The following is a 14,902-nucleotide window of genomic DNA, read 5'->3' on the forward strand; positions in this document are numbered from 1 at the left end:
AGTGAAAAGAATTGGTTTGGCTGGGATCTTTGGAGTAGTGATTGTTTAGAAATGTAATTGAAGAACTCTAACCATATTTATATCTATTGAGGGTAGTGGGATCATTCTTTCTAATTTTTTTAAGATATAATTCATCAAAGTGTACAATGTAGTGGCTTTAGTGTATTTGCAGAGTTGAACAAGCATCACCATTATCCCAAAGACTCTGTCCCCACTAGCAGTCACTGTCCACCCCCTTCCCCCAGCACACACCCATCCCTCTTCCCTGCCCCTGGCAACCCCTGCACTACTTCTTGTCTCTATGGATTTGCCTGAGCATTTCATATAAATGGAATCATGCGATATGTGGACTTCCGTATCTGACTTTTCACTTGGCATGATGTATTCAGGGTTTAGCCATGTTGTAGCATGAGTCAGTACTCATTCCTTTTTAAAGTTGAATAATATTACGTGATATGGATATGCTGCATTTGTTTACTCATTCATTAGTTGATGGGCATTTGGCTTGTTTCCACTTTTTGGCTGTTATGAATAATACTGCTGTGAACATTTGTGTATAAGTTTTTGTGTGGATGTATATTTTTCTTTTGGGTGTATATATACATAGAAGTGGAATTTCTGGGTCATATAGTAACTCTAACTTTGGAGGAACTGCTAAATTGTTTTCCAAAGTGACCACCATTTTATGTTCTCACCAACAGTGTATGAAAGTTCCAATTTCTCCATGTCCTTGCCAACACTTGCTTTGTCTGTCTTTTTGATTATTGCCATCCTAGTGTGTGTGAAGTAGTATCTCATAGTGGTTTTGATTTTCATTTCTCCAGTGTCTAATGATGTTGAACATCTTTTCATGTGTTTATTGGCTATTTGTAGATCTTTGGAGAGATTTCTATTCAAACTATCATTTTATTTTATTTTTAATTTTTTAATTTTAATTTTAATTTTTTTCAGTAGGCTCCAGGTTTAGTGTGGAGCCCCGTGCGAGGCTTGAACTCATGACCCTGAGATCAAGACCTGAGCTGAGGGGTGCCTGGGTGGCTCTGTTGGTTAAGTGGCGGGCTTTTGCTTTCAGCTCAGGTCATGATCTCAGGGTCCTGGGATTGAGCCCCATGTTGGGCTCGGTGCTCAGCTCAGCCAGAATTCTGCTTGGGGATTCTCTTTCTCTCTCCCTACGCCCCTCCCTGTGCTCTCTCTCTCTCAAATAAATAAATCTTTAAAAAAAAAAAAAAAGACCTGAGCTGAGATCAAAAGTTGGATGCTCAACTGACTTAGCCACTGAGGCGCCCCTCAAACTATCATTTTAAAATTCAGGTTTTCTTTTTATTATTGAACTGGTAAAATTATTTATATATTTTGAATACCAGTCCTTTATCAGAGAAATTATTTACAAATGTTTTCTTGATTGTTGTGGGTTACCTTTTCGTTCTGTTACTGGTATCTTTTAAAGCACAAAAGTGTTTTTTTGTTTGTTTTAAAGATTTTATTTTTAAGTAATCTGTGCACCCAATGTGGGGCTCAAACTCACAACCCCGAGATCAGGAGTTGCATGCTCCACCAACTGAGCCAGCCAGGCACCCCTGCAGCACAAAAGTTTTTCATTTTGATCTGATTCAATTTATCTTTTGTTGGTTGTGCTTTTAATGTCGTATGTAAGGGATCATGACCTAACTCAAGGTTATGTGGATTTATGCCTGTATTTTCTTCTAAGAGTTTTATAGTTTTATACTTTATATTTGGGTCTTTGATCCATTTGGAGTTAATTTTTAAATTTTTTTTTTTTTATTTGCAAGAGAGAATGAGAGAGAGCACGAGAGGGAGGAGGGTCAGAGGGAGAAGCAGACTCCCTGCTGAGCAAGGAGCCCGATGTGGGGTGGGATTCGATCCCGGGACTCCAGGATCATGACCTGAGCCGAAGGCAGTCGCTTAACCAACTGAGCCACCCAGGCGCCCCGGAGTTAATTTTTGAATGTGATGTGAGGTAGAGGTTCAATTTCTTTCTATTGCATGTGGATATCCAGTTGTCCCAGAACCATTTGTTGAAATGACTATACTTTCCCCGTTGGAATGTCTTGGCATTCTTGTCGAAAATCAGTTGACTGTTGAATTTATTCATGACCTTTTGGCTAAGATCAAGTGAAGAGTAAGTTACAGTGAGCTTTTTAGGAATGTGACCGGTAGGTAAAGGGAGGTACATTTATATTTCTGAGTAGTATATTTGGTTTGAAAATTATTAGTAATTTTCTGGAGAATTAGAAAACAGATTACTACATGGGCAACTCAGACTTACTTTCTTCACACTAAGAATGATGCATTTCCTCAGATGGAATATAAGTTATGTAAAGGGAGTGTCCCAAACCCTGCCCATCTTTCACTATGATGTCATTAAGGAATGAGCCATAGCTGATTTATGCATTGAAGGAAGACTTGTTTCAAATTATTTTTCACTTTTACAGGGTGACTAATTTGCTGGCTGAGTAAGCTGAATTGTCAGCTGTTAATATTTTAGTATTCATCTTGAGGAACTTGACCTAGAAAAGGATCGTGTTTGGGAAATAATATGGGATCTTTAATGTTAGTGGAGTAAATTTCTTTCTTTTTTCTAAGGACTCATGGATACATCAAAGCATTCATGGTTCTAAGTACGATAGAGCTTCATTAGTCATGATATAAACTTATAGTATTACTTAACTTTAGGATCACTCTGATTTTTTATTGGTTTTCAGACATAGTACTAATAAATTCCAATCTCATTATTATAGGCTTCCCTAGGAATAAACTGTTGTCCATGTGTTACTTATTATAATAACGGTGAGCATTTAGTGCTATTTTTTTTATTGTGGTAAGGTACATATAACATAAAATTTACCATCTTAAACCATTTTTAAATGTACAGTTTAGTGACATTAAGTTGTTATGTGACCATCACCACTCTCCGCATCTAGAACGTTTTTATCTTGTAAAACTTTAACTCTGTATCCATGAAACTCCCCTGTTGCGCCTTAAGCCCAGCCCCTGGCATCTACCATCTTACTTTCTATCTCTATGAATTTGACTACTCTAGGTACTTCATGTAAGTGGAATCATATAGTATTTGTCCAGCTACCTCACTTGGCATAATGTCAAGGCTCATCCACATTTTAGCAGAATTTCATTCCTTTTTAGGGTTGAATAATATTCCATTGAATTATATACCACATTTTTGTTTTTCCATTCATTCATCGATGGATACTTGGATTGTTTTCAGCTTTTGGCTGTTGTGAATACTGCTATGAATATGGGTATACTTTAATGCTGATTCTGTAAAGGCAGCTCATAACAGCTAGGTCCTTATCTTTTTAATCTAAGTATTTTTCCAAATTAAAAGGAAGCTGTTTATCTTTTGGATTTTTGGTAGGTGTTTAAAAAAAAAATTTTTTTTTGTTTTTTGGGATGCCTGGATGGCTCAGTTGGTTAAGCGTCTGCCTTCTGCTCAGGTCATGGTCCCGGGGTCCTAGGATCGAGTCACATGTTGGGCTCCTTGCTTGGTGGGGAGCCTGCTTCTCCCTCTGCCTGCTTTTCAACTTCTGCCTGCCGCTCCCTCTGCTTGTGCTGTCTCTCTCCCTGACAAATAAATACAATCTTAAAAAAAATTTTTTTTTAGTTTTTAAAATTCAGATTAAATTTAAGGCCTAAATTTGTTACTATTATTTAATTCCTGCTTGCTTTCTAAGCAGTGTAGAACAAGAAGTTTTATTTTATTTATTTAAAAGATTTTATTTATTTATTTGACAGAGACACAGCAAGAGAGGGAACACAAGCAGGGGGGAGTGGGAGAGGGAGAAGCAGGCTTCCCGTGGAGCAGGGAGCTGGATGGGGGGCTCGATCCCAGGATCCCAGGATCATGACCTGAGCCGAAGGCAAATGCTTAACAAGTGAGCCACCTAGGCGGCCCAAGTAAGAAGTTTTAAATGGAGAAAGTGTCATATTTAGAATCTTATTGCAATGTTATTTTTTTTTAAAGATTTTATTTTTAGGTAATCTCTACACTCAGCATGGGGCTTGAACTCACAATCCCTGAGATGAAGAGTTGCATGTTCTACTGACTGAGGCAGCCAGGCGTCCCTTTTACAATATAATTGAATTCAACCAACTAGTAACATTTGATGGTACACTAGCTGTAGCATTTATATTCAATGTTTTTCATATATCTGACCTTTAAATTCTCTTCAAATCTCACTGCTTTTATTTGCTTGGGTGTGTGTGTCCTAGATGTTCCATCCATATTCAAAACAGCCTTGTCTTAGTATCTGTCCATCAATCAACAGAATCAGAGTGGGAATTTTGTTGATAACAATGGAGGTACTGAAGTGAAGATCGTTTTTATATTTTAAAGGCCACCTTTTGTGGGTATTAAATGTAGGGACATTTGTAACTGTTGCAGTCTTTAGGACAAAATGAATTTAGGTTGAATATATTAGTTATTAGGTGATTCTGTGTATTGTATAGGATTTTCCCAGGATTGGTTCCTTTATCATGCCATTTAATGCTTCCAAATTATTAGTTCTATCTAATGAAGTTATGAGACAGAGAAGGGAGGAGCCGTGAAGAGGATAGGGAAAAAGCATACAAATATTGAAGGAAAATGTTTGGATCCCTTCTCAATTCAAGATCATTTGAAATGAAGGCACAGTACTTAGAAAATACTTGATTTACAGTTTTTCAGGCATGCATTCTACTGTGTACTTCAGCATACAGAACTATGCATGCAGCTCCTTTGCTCAGACCAAATGTTCTTGCAAGACACTACTAACTAACTTTGTGGTGGGTGGTGAGATAGTAGATTCTGAGTCACACAGTACAATTTCCGGAGGGTTGATAATACATTTGTGTATAATACAGATTTGACTGTAAGGGGCCAGCCAATACAATATGGTCAGAACCCATTAAGGAGTAGTATTAACAAAGTATGATGATCGCAGACTTTCTTGAGCTCTGGGCCTATGAACTTTAGTGCTAGTTGACCACAGTAGAACATTTGCTGCTTTGGGATTAGTCTTCTACACCTAGGTAAAACATAGCTCAATAGTTTTCTTTTCAGTTTTCTTTGCCTGAAAAATGTGTTGGCTATTTGTACTTCTAGAATATATCTTTGAGAACAGTTGTAGAAAAACCACTGTAAGAAACGTTGTGGCAGGTACAGGGAGGGAAATTTTTGTTTTTGCTTTTTTGTATTTGTCTCAGTTATGTAAGTTAAAATGAAAAAAAGAAGTGACCTTTCCTGGCAGTGGAAATACTCTTAAGTTGTAATGAATATGACATTGACATTTGGCCAAGGTTCTTTGGGAAATACAAAATAGCTCCAATGTAAGTACAACTCCTTTCCTTAGAGCTTATCTTTTGGTAATGGAGATAAGGCAAACAGTTTCATACTTTGGGTCAGAAAAATGTAAGAATATAAAAATATGAAGGGTACGTGAGTGGCTCAATCAGTTGAGCATACTACTCTTTGTTTTGGCTCAGGTCATGATCTCACGGTCATGAGATCAAGCCTCACATGGGGCTCTGTGCTCATTGTGGAGTCTGCTTGAGATTCTCTTTTTCCCTCTCCCTCTACCCCCCCCCAACTCACACTCTCTTTCTAATAAATAAATCTTTAAAAAAAAGAATATAAAAATATGAAAACATAAATATGACATGGCCTATACTTAAAAAAATAGCTTTATTGAAAAAAAGAAAAAATAGCTTTCTTGAGATATAATTCACATATCATACAATTCAACCATTTCAGTGGTTTTTATCATGCTCACATAATTGTGCAGTTATCAGCATAATCAATTTTAGTACATCTTCATACCTCGAAAGAAAACTATACCCATGTAACCACATGGTGACTATAGTTAGTGATACTGTATTGCATATTTGAAGGTTGATAAGAGAGTAGATGTTAAAAGTTCTCATAATGGAAAAAATTTTTGTAATTATGTATGGTGACAGATGTAGCCTGATGTGGTGAGCATTTTGCAATATATACAAATAGGGAATCATGCTGTACACCCAAAACTCATAATGTGGTATATCAGTTATACCTCAGTTAAAAATAAACAAAACACTATACCTATTAGTAATCACTCCCCAGCTGTAGGCAGTAACTTGTCTATTTTCTGTCTCTGTTTGCCTATTCTGAGTAGAGTAGAATCATATAATGTGGTATTTTGTAACTGGCTTCTTTCACTTCGCACAAGCTTCATTCATGTTGTAGTATGTGTCAGTACCATATTCCTTTTAATTGCCAAATAGTGTTCCATTTTATGGATATACTAAATTTATCCATTCATTAATTGATGGACATTTGGATTGTTCCACTTTTTGGCTGTTATGAATAGCCAAATACTAGCATTATGAACATTTATGCGCAAGCTTTTGTGTGGACCTAGGTTGTCACTTCTAATAATATAATATACTATAATATAATAGATGATATAATATCTCATAGATAATATATATCTAGGAGTGGAATTGACAGTTCATATGCCAGCTCTCTGTGTAACTTTTTGAGGAACTGCCAGACTGTTTTCCAAAGTAACTACACCATTTTACATTCCCATCAATAATGTATGAGGTTTCCAATTTCTCCACATCCTCCCTAACATTTGTTATTATCTGTCTTTTTGACTATCATTACGCTAGTGGGTGTGAAGTGGTATCTCATTGTATTTCGGATTTACATTTCCCAATGTATAATGATTTTGAGCATCTCTTCTTCTGTTTATTGGCCATTTTTGTATCTTTTTTTTTTTTTTGAGAGATGTCTATTCAGATCCATTGCCCATTTAAAAATTGGATTGTCTTTTTATTATTGAGTTTTAAGAGTTCTTTATGTTTTCTGATACAAGTCCCTTATTAGATATATAATTTACAAATTATTTATAAATTTGTTCGATTCTGTGGGTTGTCTTTTTACTCTCTTAACAGCATCCTTTGAAGTACAAAAGTTTTTCATTTTGATGCTGTCCAGTTTATCTATTTTTTTTGTTTTTGCTCGTGCTTTTAGTGTCTAAGAAACCATTACCTAACCCAACATCATGTGAGTTTACCCTAATGTCTTCTTCTAAGAGTTTTATAGTTTTAGCTCTTACACATTTATGTTTGTGATCTTTTGGAATCAATTTTTATGCATGATGTTCATTCTTTGCATGTGGATATCCAGTTGTCCCACCACCATTTTCTGAGAAGACTGTAGTTTTCCCACTGGATTGTCTTGTCAAAATTGTTGGCCATAAATGTGACAGTATATTTCAGGACTGTCTGTACCATTGTTCTATGTGCCTGTCCTTCTGTCCTTATACTAGTGTAGCACCGCCTTGATTATGTAGCTTTGTAGTTAAGTTTGACATTGGTGAGTGTGGTCTTTCTACTTTGTTCTTTTTCAAGAATATTTGTCTATTCCAGGTCTCATGCATTTCTGTATAGATTTAGGATCAGCTTGGTTAAAAAAAAAAAAAAAGCTATCCTGGGATTTTGATAGGGATTACCTTGAATCTTGTAGACCAGTTTGGGTGTATTGCTATCTTAATAGTATTAAGTCTTTCAATTCATGAACGTAAAATAACTTTCCATTTATTTAAGTCTTGAATTTCTTTCAACAGTGTTTTGGAATTTTCATTGTACAAGTTTTGTACTTCCTTTTTTTTTTAAAGATTTATTTATTTATTTATTTGTCAGAGACACAGTGAGAGAGGGAACACAAGCAGGGGGAGTGGGAGAGGGAGAAGAAGGCTTCTTATGGAGCAGGGAGCCCGATGTGGGGCTCGAACCCAGGACCCTGGGATCATGACCTGAGCCAAAGGCAGACGCTTAACCGACTGAGCCACCCAGGCGCCCCTTGTACTTCTTTTAAATTTATTTCTAAGTAGTTGAGTCTTTTTTAAAAAAATTTTTATTGTTATGTTAATAACCATACATTACCTCATTAGTTGTTTAAATTTTTATTGTTATGTTAATCACCACACATTACATCATTAGTTTTTGATGTAGTGTTCCATGATTCATTGTTTGTGCATAACACCCAGTGCTCCATGCAGAATGTGCCCTCTTTAATACCCATCACCAGGCTAACCCATCCTCCCACCCCCCTCCCCTCTAGAACCCTCAGTTTGTTTTTCAGAGTCCATCGTCTCTCATGGTAGTAGTTGAGTCTTTTTGATGCTATTATAAATTGTTTTCTTAACTCCATTTTTGGGTTTTTTATTGCTGATGTATAGAAGCACAACAGATTTGTGTATGTTGATCTTGTATCCTACAACTTTGTAAGACTTGTTTATTCTAATAGTTTTTAAATGGATTCCTTATTCTATGTACAAGATGATATCATTGTACATAGAGATAGTTTTACTTCTTTCTTTTCAATCTGGATCCCTTTTGTTTATCTTGCCTAACTGCCCTGACCAGAACTTCTAGAACGATGTTGAATAGAAATTGTAGTCATCGGACTTCCTTGTCTTATTCCTGATGTTTGAGGGTAAGTCTCTAAGGTAAACCACTAAGCATGATGTTAGCTGCAGGTTTTTATAGATGTCCTTTATCAGGTTGAGAAGTTCCCTTCTATTCCTAGTTTTTTTGGGTGTTTTTATCATGAAAGAGTGTTGTATTTTTGTCAAATGATTTTTCTGAAATAAATTAATTAAAAATGACCATTTTCTCTGTTTTTTTTTTTTCTTCCTCTCTTTTTTTATCCGCAGAAATTGACTTGCATACCAAATGTGTGGTGGATGTAGATGCAAACAAGGTTATACTTAGTCCTGTAAATACTAATCTTTCCAAAGGAGATGCCCGGTAAGTTAAGAAACAGTGTTATGTTCAATGGATTTTTTAAATGACTGAAAGCAGCAATGGCTGCTGAGCTGAGTTCAGCTCAGCAAATAACAAATGCTTCATTACTGTGTAGAGAGACACATAGCTGTCGAGTCAAAGAGGCGAGGTCTATAATATGGAATGACTAAGTGCCAGGATGGGTGTTGTAGATAGCAGTTGTATCAGAAGCTCAAAGAGAGCTTTAGGGCAGAAGGTAGAGTAACAGGAAGCCTTCTTGAAGGAGACGGTACCAGCTAGAAGATTAGTAAGACATAAATGGGAGGTTGGGTAGAAGAGAAGACCTTTAGGTTGTTCCTCAGCTTGGGTTGTTTTTACTTCTGCCACATTGAATCCTGTTAGTTAGAGCCCATTTCAGGTGCTACTTTTTCCACAAGGCATTCCTGCATCCTTCAGTGACTCCTTTCCTCTAAATCCTTGTAAACTGTAATCTGTATCACCTAACTGAATTAGTATACATTGTTTTGGATTGCTACTTGTAGCTGTTCGGTGGATTTTAAGGTCTTGGAGGGAAGAGACTCTCTGTCAGGGGTTGAAGATAATCGCTTCTGGATTTGGATGATAGTATGAACAAAAGGAAGGGCCAGAAAGTGTACAGAAAACGAATTTGGGGAAGAGGCAAGAGATTCATTTGGTTTTTCTCAGCAAGTGTAGGGAAGTTAATTTAATCAAACAAGCTAGGTTCAGATTACAGAAGACCTTGAAAGCCAAGAAGGAAATTTGACCTATATTTTTATGGGTAAGATAACATCTTTGACAGTTTTTTAATATTGTGGTTAAGGGGGTGGATTAGGAAAAGTTGTCAGTTGGCCGTGTAGAGAATGGTTGCAAGTGGGGAAAAACTGGCTTTTCATAGAGATCAGCTTGATTTCAGAGATGTTTTTCTACTGACCCTGGAAGTAAATTACACAAATTAGAGAGACAGTACCACCCATGGTGCTTTGCTGGAAGTAGATACTTAAATTTGTAGAGACAATGTTGTGTATGGAAATACATACAGAAGACACTCCATAAATGTTCTTTCAGGTTGAGTCATTGAGTTGAAAGGGCATTTCTGACTTGGAGTCAGAAAATCTTAAACCCCTACTTAACTATGTTGTTTTTAACTAATAGCTTCTAAACTAGTAACTATTTTTAACTTTTTTGAGTCTTATCTGTATGGTGTATGCCTTACCACTCTCATAGAAGTGTTTTCTGAAGATCAAATTAGTGATTGTTAAAGTGTTCTGTAAAGTGCTCTGTAACTGTTTGGGCTTATTGTCTTTGATATAGAGCTATTTCATAAGTATCACTAGGATATGGGTACTATCAGATATGATGTTATTAGGGTGTAAAGGGTATAGATGTGTCAAAAATGATGCTAGGATTTTGAGCTTGCTCATTGATTGATCTGTTGTTCTGAGTATTAACTGAAATCATTAATATGGGAGGCTGTTTAATGCTCTTAGAATTTGAATTCTGGAGATTGTTGCTTTATTTAGAAATGTGGTTACCTCTGAACAAACTTGGAGGCAATATCCTATGGTAGAAAGAGTGTAGGCTTTATCTGTAGACTGACTTGGATTCAAATTCTGGCTTTGCCACTTGGTAGAATGGTTACCTACCTGTGTTCCTTATTTATAAAGTGTTTTAGTTTTCTAAATTTTCTATTGCTGCATAACCAATTATCTTTAAAAGCTTAGTGGCTCAAGGCAACAGTAATCATTTATTAGCTCATGGTTTCTGTGGGTCAGGAATTCAGACAGGGCTCAGCAGGGATGGCTTGTCTCTGCCTCATGCTGTCCAGGGCATAGCTGGAAGACTTGAAGGCTGGGGATTGGAATCATCTGGAGATGGCTCTGTCACCCAGATCTGGTGGTTGATGCTGCCTGCTGGCTGGAGAGGTAGCTGGGGCGGTAGGCAGAATACCTGCTCACAATCTGGTGTCAGGTTCCAAGGGTAAGTGTCCTGAGAGAGCGAGAAAGCCCGGTGGAGGTAGCATTGCCTTTTATGTCCTAACCTTGGGAGTCACACAGTATCTTCTGTCACATTCTCTTACTCAAGGCTGATCTAAAGCTCTAAACAATTTCTAGAAGAGGAAATACAGACTCATCTTTTAATGGAGGAACATTAGCGTCACATAAGAAAAGCCTTTGGGGTGAGATGTGTGTTATTGTTGCTGCCTTTGGAAAACACAGTCTGCCACAAGTGTGTAATAGTATCCACCTGATAAGTTGTTGTGAGAATAAAACGACAACATAAAAGCTGAAAAAATATTTTTTCTTTCCTTTTGAGGTCTTTAAATCTCAAGGGTTTGTGAAAGGATTAAATAGCGCTTCTAGAATATCTTGGATGGCTCTTTTTTCCATATGCTGCAGATACAAATTGAATATCACTCAGTGCTATAGAGGATTGTTCGATAAAAAACTTTAAAAAATGCCAACTTCCAATAAGGTTGGTATGTAATGGTTTTTGATGAAGTAAAGTTAAGCACAGATTTTTAAAGAACAGCTTTTATAGAGTGAAGTGTATATAGCTTGATAATTTTTCATAAGTTGAACATAATTCCTGTAAGTGGCACCTAGATAAAAACTGAGAACATAGCTGGGGCACCTGCGTGGCTCATTCAGAAGGGCATGTGACTCTTGATCTCTGGGTCGTGAGTTCAAGCCCATGTTGGGTGTAGAGGTTACTAAAAAATATAAGTGAAAAAAAAAAAAAAGAACATTGTTAGTATAATAAAAGATTGCCTTTGGAGAAGTGCTTTTTCTTTTCTTGGCTTTTTTAATTTTATTGATTTATTTGAGAGAGAGAAGGAGCAGAGAGAGGGGCAGAGGGAGAGGGAGAAGCAGACTCTCCACTGAGCAGAGAGCCTGGACGGACATGGGGCTCGATCCCAGGACCCTGAGATTGTGACCCGAGCCGAAGGCAGATGCCCAACCGACTGAGCCACCAGGCTCCCCGAAAAGTGCTTTTTCTTTTAATATACTATCAAGGTGAAAAGAGAAAATAGAAATTTTGTAATGTAACGGTCTAGCAGTACATGTTGACTTCATTAAATGTGAAGAAAAATTGGAAGAAAACATAAATTAAAAGCTATTTTATGTGATATGAAGTTAATTACAGTCTAGTTTGTAGAATGATTAATCCATAAAACAAGTTATGGTTTTATAGGGGCTATATTTGTAACTAGAGAGTTAGGAATTTAAAGTTAACATGTAAGTGATTTGAGTCCGTTTAAATTAGTAGTCAGAAAGGCTCAAATTAATATTTTTTCTTTAAAAGCTATAAAATCCTTGCTTTTAGAATAGTATCCAATTCTGTTTACTCTAAAACCATGACTAATTTTATATGTATATTTAACAACTCAAGTTAGTATACTTTGAAAGTGGACATATATACTTTTAAAATAATGATTTGTAATTTTTCTGATTAATTTTGTATTAACTTCTGGCAGTTTCACGATTTGATGTTTGTGCTTATTAAAACTAATAGAAACCCTGGTTAAATGAATGGGTAAACCATTTCTAGTGTAACAGCTTAATCATGGAGATTTGGGAAACATTTCCTGCTGTGCTGTATATGGGATTTTAAAACTGTTCTGAAAAATAAGATGCTTAAAATTCAGAAAATTATAACACAAGGCTAAGAGATTAAGAATGCTGACTTTGGAGCCAGAAATCCTGGATTGAATGTCACCTTCACCACTTACTGTGTGTGCTGTGGAGCAGGTTACTTAATTGTCCTCTGTCTCAATTTATTCATTGGTAAAGTGGAGATTATAATAGTACCTTTCAGTAGGTTGTTATGACAATTAAAACAATTTAAAATATGTAAAATGGCAGTGCCTGGTATACAATAAACCTTATATAAATGTTAGCTGTTACTTTTACTGTTATTGTTATTATGGGCTGCATTTATGATATGTTTGGTGAGCTATAATACAACTTCAGAAAGGAAGTAAAAATTTTTTTAAAGATTTTATTTATTTATTTGACAGAGAGACAGCAAGAGAGGGAACACAAGCAGGGGGAGTGGGCGAGGGAGAAGCGGGCTTCCCGGAGCAGGGAACCTGATGCGGGGCTTGATCCCAGGACCCTGGGATCATGACCTGAGCCGAAGGCAGAGGCTTAACGACTGAGCCACCCAGGCGCCCCAGGGATTTTTTAAACCAAAATGTATTCAGTTCAATACTAGAGTATACATGCTTATCAAGAAACTGTCTAGTTCTAGGGGTGCCTGGGTGGCCCAGTTGGTTGGGTGTCCAACTCTTGATTTCTTCAGCTCTGGTGTTGATCTCAGGTCGTGAGATTGAGCCCCATGTTGGGCTCTGCGCTGAGTGCAGAGCCTGCTTAAGATTCTCTCCCTCTCCCTCTACCCCTCCTCCCCAACCACCCCCCCACTCACACATGCACTCTCTCAAAAATAAAAAATTTTAAAAAATTAAAAAAAAAAAAGAAATTAGTTCTGTAAAAATTTCAGTTTTGCAAAGTCAGAAACTTAATTTTATCTAGTTTGCCCCAAGTTGATGGGGCTCTTAGGGAGTAACATGCCATATGTTAGAGAGCTATGACCCCTAATTTGATGTTTACAGTGAATAAAATATCAACTTACTTGGGAAACCAGGTCAAAATATTGATGTAGCATAGGGTAAGAACAAAGGGACATTTTATCAAATAACGGAAAAGACTAAGGACGAAGTCTATTTTATAGCACTCTAGTCAAATGCTAGATACTGATACACTTGCATCTGACTGAGCCAGCCGGGCGCCCCTAGAACAGCCCCCTTTTAAATAGCTAAATAAATCTTTAAGCCTTATTTTGTTTGAATTAAAACAGAACTTAAACTCTTGGGCGCCTGGGTGGCTCAGTTGGTTAAGCGACTGCCTTCGGCTCAGGTCATGATCCTGGAGTCCCGGGATGGAGTCCCGGGATGGAGTCCCGCATCGGGCTCCCTGCTCGGCAGGGAGTCTGCTTCTCCCTCTGACCCTCCTCCCTCTCATGCTCTCTGTCTGTCATTCTCTCTGTCTCAAATAAATAAATAAAATCTTTAAAAAAAAAAAAACAAAAAAAAAAAACCAGAACTTAAACTCTTAAAACTTGTTAAACTTTTATCCTGTAATAAATGTTAATGCTAGCTTGCCTGTCACCGTAATAAGGCAAAATAGATTCTTAGGCTAAGGTTTATCTTCTGCCTTTTGCCTTATTTCCTCCCTCCTCTGCCTACCAAAAAGGCCTTTCTTGCTAACTCAGGCTCAAGTTAATTGAAATATTAATATTGTTTTTTTTCCTTTTTTAAATACTATTATTGTTTTAAAAGGGAGTAAGGTGTGATTTCCCATGGAGAGTGGCAGCTTCCACTTTATGAAACAGTTGTGTTATAAAAGTTACATATAGGTGAATTTGGAAATGGGAATGCATTTTCCCATAGGAACTGACAGTTATTTCTAGTAAAAATGGTGTTCTATTAAAAAAGTGACTAGTTTGGCCCAGGACTCATGGAATCACACATTTTATATTTTGGTATGCAGCAGAGGTGCTTCATAGCTACTTCCCATTTTTATCACATGCGATTTTATTTATTTATTTATAAAATATTTTATTTCTTTTTTTTAGAGAGAGCAAGAGTGAGAAAGGGAGCCAGTGAGCAGGGGGAGGGGCAGAGGGAGAGGGAAGAGAATCCCAAGCAGACTTCATGCTGAGTAGGAACCCATTGGTTGCCGGGCTTAATCTCAGGACCCTGAGACCATGGCCTGAGCTGAAACCAAGAGTCGATGCTTAACTGACTGAGCCACCCAGGCACCCCTGTCACATGTAATTTTAAAAAGATGTGTACTCAGGAGTTGAGATTGAATAAAATTCATAATTTTTCCTCCTTATCGAGGACATCCTGAAATGAGAAAATACTTTTTTTTTTTGGCTCTGGGTGTGTGGCAATGAAGAATGTAATGACTACTAGTAACTAGTAGACTTTGGTGTCATTGTGCCAGAAGTGTCAGTTCTTTTACCTGCCATTGTGTTTGCACCTTGAGGGCTGGTATCAGCACAGTGAAAAAGGCAAATATCGGTATTATTC

At 37.1% G+C, this 14,902-nt stretch overlaps 1 protein-coding gene across 2 annotated transcripts in view; it reads left to right on the top strand.

Moving 5' to 3' along the window:
• The window catches only part of KIF13B (kinesin family member 13B), a 201,206-nt gene that overhangs the window by 8,083 nt on the left and 178,221 nt on the right, over positions 1 to 14,902 (top strand). For both annotated transcript variants that reach the window (XM_064585325.1, XM_045880084.3), the window contains exon 2: positions 8,718 to 8,811. In XM_064585325.1, coding sequence (XP_064441395.1) covers positions 8,718 to 8,811 — 94 coding nt within the window. The remainder of the gene's footprint in view (positions 1 to 8,717; positions 8,812 to 14,902) is intronic.

This window comes from Mirounga angustirostris, unplaced genomic scaffold, assembly GCF_029215605.1.
Source record: "Mirounga angustirostris isolate CCGP_5_RB_7025 unplaced genomic scaffold, mMirAng1.0.hap1 SCAF_2, whole genome shotgun sequence".
NCBI lineage: Eukaryota > Metazoa > Chordata > Mammalia > Carnivora > Phocidae > Mirounga > Mirounga angustirostris.